The sequence below is a fragment of the Coptis chinensis genome, chromosome 3, assembly GCF_015680905.1.
Source record: "Coptis chinensis isolate HL-2020 chromosome 3, ASM1568090v1, whole genome shotgun sequence".
NCBI classification, from domain to species: domain Eukaryota; kingdom Viridiplantae; phylum Streptophyta; class Magnoliopsida; order Ranunculales; family Ranunculaceae; genus Coptis; species Coptis chinensis.
In genome coordinates this window covers 32749455-32755550 of record NC_141458.1, presented here as the reverse complement: position 1 = coordinate 32755550, position 6096 = coordinate 32749455, and the positions used below count along the sequence as shown (strand labels likewise).

Sequence of the window (6096 nt, the reverse complement as noted above, 5' to 3'; positions counted from 1 at the left end):
TTGTTAATGGCGGTGTTGGTTTGCCTTTTTTGTGAATTGCTAAAAGTGATAATAAGTTAAAAGAGAGAAAGTGACATTGAGGCTTTATACTCGCGAGTTTGAGTGTCTTTTCGTATTCCAGAAGCAACCGTTTCATTTTTCCCGAAAAAATAGATTTCAAATATATTTTGACAATAGTTTCTTCTAAAAATATGCAAATTTCAAAGCGGGAAAGTTGAAAGTTTCGAGAAGGGGCGATGTCATGGGCAAATATCGTAGCTGATATTTTAGCCCTAATGTTTCTTGGAATATCGAGATATCGACATAATGGTCGATATCTCTCTATAATTGAAATATTGCAGGTATGAGCAGGAAGAAAGGGAGAAAGAAGAATAATGGACACGCGACATCAGGTGATTGGAGCAAAGATATTTGGAAAGGCTATATAAAGACTGATCCAGGAGAGAAATCATTATCTTCTCCCCCATTTAAATTGTAAAACGAGAGCAGAATAGAGAGATTGTAAAGAACATTTTGATCATTCAATAAACATAGTTCAATTCATATCAAATTGGCAAATTGGCATATTTCACCCTCGAACTTGTCAAGTTTTACCACTTACCCCCCTAAAGTTCAGTTTAGGCAATTTTAACCCTGTACTTGTAAAACGTATCCACCTTCATATTTCCGGTTCATTTCTGGCATCTGAAGAGTGTCGTGGATTAATTTTTTTCTTACGTGGAATTTCTAATTTTGAGATGTATCAAATTCTTGCATACTCTGGTCAAGTCAAGTCAACAAAGACATGAGAAAATCATGTGACCTACCAACAAAACCACTCGCGCGCGCACAAAAAATTATTCCCTCTCGTATTTTCTATCCCCAAATCCCCAAATACCTAATTTGAAACCCTAATTCACAAATTTTCAAATTGAAACCATGGAAAATCTAAATTGAAACCCTAGTTCACTGTTGTTGCTCAAACTCATCATTTCTGCTCAAACTCATCATTTCTACTCAAATTCTAGATGTCTATGTCTAATTCTACCACATCTGTGAACTCTCGAGGCAATTCCCGATTCTGAACCGTTTGCTATTGTGGACTTGAACCCAAGTTATGGATTTCTCAGACGCCAACGAACCCCGAAAGAAGATTTGTTGGGTGTAGAAAATTTCCACACCCAGAAAGGTGTTTATTCTTTTTGCAGGTTGATCCACCGCGGGAATGATCATGAAGTGATTATTGCAGAACTGAGAGCTGAAATTGCAGAATTGAGAGCTGAAATTACAGAATTGAAGAAGAATAACGAGAAGAAGAAATGGATTATAGTGTTTGTTTTTGCTTACTTGTTGTTGTCCTGGTTGAAGTGAATTGTATCGACTTTAAAGATTGAATGTATTGACTGGTTGAAGTGATTTTTGAGATGTCTTTGGAAGTATGTTTTATGCAAACCTTACTCGTTGAGTTTTTAGATGATATGTGGATGTGAACCATTACAGAGTAGAGAGCATTAGAGTTGGTAGTGTCTGTTTGTTCTGAATGAAACAAGCTATAGATGATGAGAGCATTAGTGTCTATTTATCAATTTGTTCTGAATGAAAAAACAAACCAAATTTGTGCCTCCTGCTGTTCAAATGAGATAGACATCACATTCCACATTATAAACTTAGAATTGAGCAAATTGAATGGTAATCTTTTCCAGAGCAACATAACTTAAAGGCACAGAGCAACAGAGAAACATAACTTAAAGGCACAGAGCAATAGAGCAACATAATACATAACCAAAATACTGACAATTGTTCCAACAAAGCAACATAACTTAAACAGAGAAACATAAAATAGCTTTGTTCCAAAATATAGAGCAATATTAAACATATCAACATCAAACAACTTTGTTCCAAAATACAGAACCAAAATACTGACAATTCCTACTGACAATACTAACAATGCCTACTGACATAACCAAATTAAATAGAGGTGTTATATCCTCCAATTGGTCTTGGTCTTATAGCCCGTACCCTGAGGCTTAATACCCAAAGTCTTTGTTGATCTTGTATTCTTGGATGGACCTGAATCAAGAATCACGGCTGGAGTTGATGCAGCTTTTCTAGTAGGAGCTTTAGGTGCAGCTAATGTTTCTGTCCCTGCAGGTGCAGCTGATGTTTTTCTGGCAGAGGCTTTAGGTGCAGTCTTGGCTGGACTTGTATCTAAAATCACAGCTTTGCCTTTGGGTTGTTTACCTTTGGGTGCAGCTGATGCTTGTGTCTCAGTAAGAGCAGTTGATGACCTTGTATTCTTGGTAGGACTTGTAGCAAGAATCACAGCTTTGCCTTTGGGTTGTTTACCTTTGGGTGCAGCTGATGCTTGTGTCTCAGTAAGAGCAGTTGATGACCTTGTATTCTTGGCAGGACTTGTAGCAAGAATCACAGCTTTGCCTTTGGGTTGTTTACCTCTGGGTGTAGATGATGCAGATTGTGAAGCAACAACTGGATTTGATGGTTCTGTCATAGTTGGGACCTACAAATATGACATGTGTGTATATGTATGAAGTATACAAATTAAAAACAAAACCAATAAACAGAGCAATACCACATTTACCAATAAACAGAGCAAGACCATACCACATTCTCTTATACTTTTAAGTCTCCCTCTTATAAATGTAGTGTTATCAGCTTTCATTTTTAAAAGCTCTAAGCCGCTTTACTTTTTAAGTCTCTGCTTTCTCTTAAACAAGTTATAAATTTCTGATTTCTAGCAAACTTTAATTTTCTACACATAGCAAGTTAGGCTATATATGGCAGTACACAGTGAAGTAGAGACAAATAAAGGAGTTGTAAAGGAAGTACTAAGAAGTTGTAAAAGAGAAGAAGAAGTGTACTCAGAGACAAATAAAGGAAGTACATGATACTACTAGAAATAGAGCAATACCATATCATTTTTGGATCTGCTTTTAGGATTTGTTTTACTTTGAGGTGGAGCTGTTGTACTTGGAGGTGCATTACTTGGAGCTGATGTACTTGTGGGGGTACTTGGAGGTGGAGCTGCTGTACTTGGAGCAGCTGTACTTGTGGGGGCACTTGGAGGTGGAGTTGTTGTACTTGTGGGGGCACTTGAAGGTGGAGCTGTTGCACTGGAAGGTGGAGCTGTTGCACTTGGAGATGTAGTACTTGGAGCTGCAATACTTGGGGCCTACAAAAAAAACATTGTTGACCCAAAAGTAAACAAATTAAACATCATATGTTTAAAGATAAGAATGGCATTATTGATACCTGTTTCTTCTTTGATCTCTTTTGTGGTGGTGCACTTGTGTTCCCCTCTTTGTTTTTCTTTTCACCTTCACCTTGGTAGATATAAATATCCAAAATAACCCAAACAACAATATAAGTCAATAATGTAAATATCCAAAATAAAAATAGAAATAATAAAATAACCACTTACAGTCAATTTAGGTTGCCTTTGAGTTGGTGCAATAGGTTCTTCGCATCCTTTCTTGTTATGCCCTATCTCCTTTCTGGTTAGAGCACCTCATATGTTTCCCTCTCCTTGAAATTTGTGGTCCCTTCTTTGGTGACTCATGTGGGTCCTTCCTCCTATTTCTTTTGGGTCTACCGGGCATTCTTTTTTGCCTTTGGAGGCAACAATTTTATACATTTGGTCTTCTCACCCATTGTACTTCTCCATTCAAAGGTTTTATATGTTCTTCATAAGCATGCTTAACTGTCTCAACCTTATACCATGGCTGCACAAAATTGTCCACCCTCTTGGTAGCTTTAAAGATGGCAGAAATTGCATGACAACATGGAATCCCAGTAAGAATCCACTCTCTGCAGCTGCAAATCCTCTTTCTTAGGTCAACTGAATATCCATCATTCCCATTACTAACCTGAAAATCTTCAGCCCCATGGTATATGCACAACCAGTCTCTACTTGCCATCTTGTTTTCTTCAATGGTTTTCCTAATTCTTGGAGCAAACACATCAGTCCACTTCTGCATTGCTTCCCTCTTTTTTTGCATCCTGTTTACTATATAAATCCTGATGTCCTCCAACATATGAATTAAGGGCTTGAGCCTTGCTCTAATAATACAACTATTAAAACACTCACTCATATTGTTCTCAACTGCATCACAAGAAGATGTATCCAACTGAAAAGCTTTACACCACTGTTCTGGATTTTGTTTGGTCCTCAAGTACTCTGCTGCATCAGCTGACACTAATTCAATCCTTTTCATGTTCCTCTCATAAACTGGAATGGTGGTACTTCTAGCAGTCATCCAAAAAAGTCCTTTTAACATAGAACCATTAAATCTCTTCCTAAAATTGGCATATACATGCCTTGCACACACACGTGTTACGCCAATGGCAAAAGTGTGTGCACTGCATCAACCAACCCCTTCTGTTTGTCTGATATAATAGTCCACCCAAACCCATCTGCCACACCAATGTCATGAACCAACAAATTCACAAACCATAACCAAGAATCTTTGTTTTCACCCTCAACTACAGCCCATGCAATTGGATACATTTGATTATTCCCATCCCTACCTACAGCTGTCAACAATTCACCCTTTATATAACCCTTCAAAAAACAACCATCCAACCCTATCACAGGTCTATAATGCACCCATCCCTTTTTTAGAGCATCTAGGCATACATAAAACGTTCTAAAATATTTTGGTGAATTAAGCTCATTTGTAGCACTTTCACCCTGCACTCTAACAGTACTACCTGGATTTATTGTCAGCAACTCATGAGCATAATCATAAACCTTGGCATAGTGATCTATCATAACTGAATCCCTCTCCCCCAATGCAAACTTCTTAGCTCTGGAACATTGATTCAATGAAACATTGATTGCATATGTATGCAAAACAGAAGCAACAAAGTCCTCTAGCTTCCACCTAGGGTTGGCAAGGATTTGAGTCTTGTACTTCTTAGAAAGCCATCTAGCATTGCAAAATTTGGCATTGAAATCCCTATTACATTCATGCAAATCATTTAGTGATTTAATCTGCCAGCTACACTCAACTTGCATTGGACTGGCATGACATCTCCATTTACATCCTTCACCACAAATAGCAGTTACCCTGCTTGATTCATTCTTTATAAACTTAATTAGGTAACCATTTGCCACTCCATAATCTCTTAGACAGTCCTTGAACTCATCTTTACTTGTAAACCTCATACCCAAAGCAGGTTCAATTGCAAACATATTTGTCTTTGTATTAAATGTGGGCCAACTCTTCTTTTTCTTTCTACAAACCTCTGGTTCTACTGCTTCATCTTCTTCATCACTCTCTGATGGGCTGTAATCTCCATCTTCTCCATACTCACTGTCATACCCAGTGTGCTCTGTTTCTTCAGACAATGCCACATCAGGAGGAGCACTAGTCCCTTCACCATTTATGTCATCTGCAGCAGTTTGACTAGCCCCTTCACCATTTTCATCTATGTTCTGCTTACACTTCTTCATTTCAACCCTCATATGCCTAACCTCAAGTAACTCTTCATCACTCACATTGTCTATACTACCAACTTCACTTTCAGCATCACTCTGAGAAGCACTATCATCACTAGCATCAGATTGCTTGTGTATAACATAAACTTCTATGTTCCCAAATACATCAGCCTCTTTTTACCATTGAGCTTACATCACTATCAGTCCTAAGTGGCCTTAACCCATTTTCTAATTCCACCCCAGGAGTGTTAAATAAAATTTCAGCTATACTACTAGGAGGATAACCAAAATCCTTTACCATATTTCTGAGATAAAGGTATGTCATTTTAGCATTCATATCTTCATAAGAACAATTCGTTTCTCCCCCATCATACTGCAAATTGGGGCTACGCACAAAAGTCCCACCATGATGTACGCTTAAGATAAAAAAAAAAATCCACTGCATTTAAGTAATGAAATTAACATCAGAAGATGCACAATTAACATTTATATAACGCAAATTACTATGGACATATCATAGAATAAAACATTTACTTACTTCAGGTCATATTCAACAAAAAGACATCTAAAATTTGAACAGCAACAATGAAGAGTTTGAGCAAAAATGATGAGTTTGAGCAACAACAGTGAACTAGGGTTTCAATTTAGATTTTTCATGG

At 37.6% G+C, this 6096-nt stretch overlaps 1 protein-coding gene across 1 annotated transcript; it reads right to left on the bottom strand.

Moving 5' to 3' along the window:
• Positions 1-1800: 1800 nt before the first annotated feature.
• Positions 1801-5738, bottom strand: LOC147509240 (uncharacterized). Its single transcript, XM_086597745.1, has 5 exons — positions 5619-5738; positions 4449-5533; positions 3645-4356; positions 2909-3169; positions 1801-2497 (listed from the first exon to the last, which is right to left on the bottom strand). The coding sequence occupies exons 1-5, from the start codon at positions 5736-5738 to the stop codon at positions 1961-1963; spliced, it is 2715 nt and encodes a 904-aa protein (XP_086453871.1). The 3' UTR covers positions 1801-1960.
• Between the last annotated feature and the right edge of the window lie 358 nt (positions 5739-6096).

Coding starts and splice junctions, on each gene's coding strand:
- LOC147509240 (XM_086597745.1), bottom strand. CDS start 5,738: ATGGTAAAGGATTTTGGTTATCCTCCTAGTAGTATAGCTGAAATTTTA. Junction 5,534..5,618: donor ATAGTGATGTAAGCTCAATG/GTAAAAAGAGGC, acceptor AGTGCTTCTCAG/AGTGATGCTGAAAGTGAAGT. Junction 4,357..4,448: donor AACAAAGATTCTTGGTTATG/GTTTGTGAATTT, acceptor TGGTTGATGCAG/TGCACACACTTTTGCCATTG.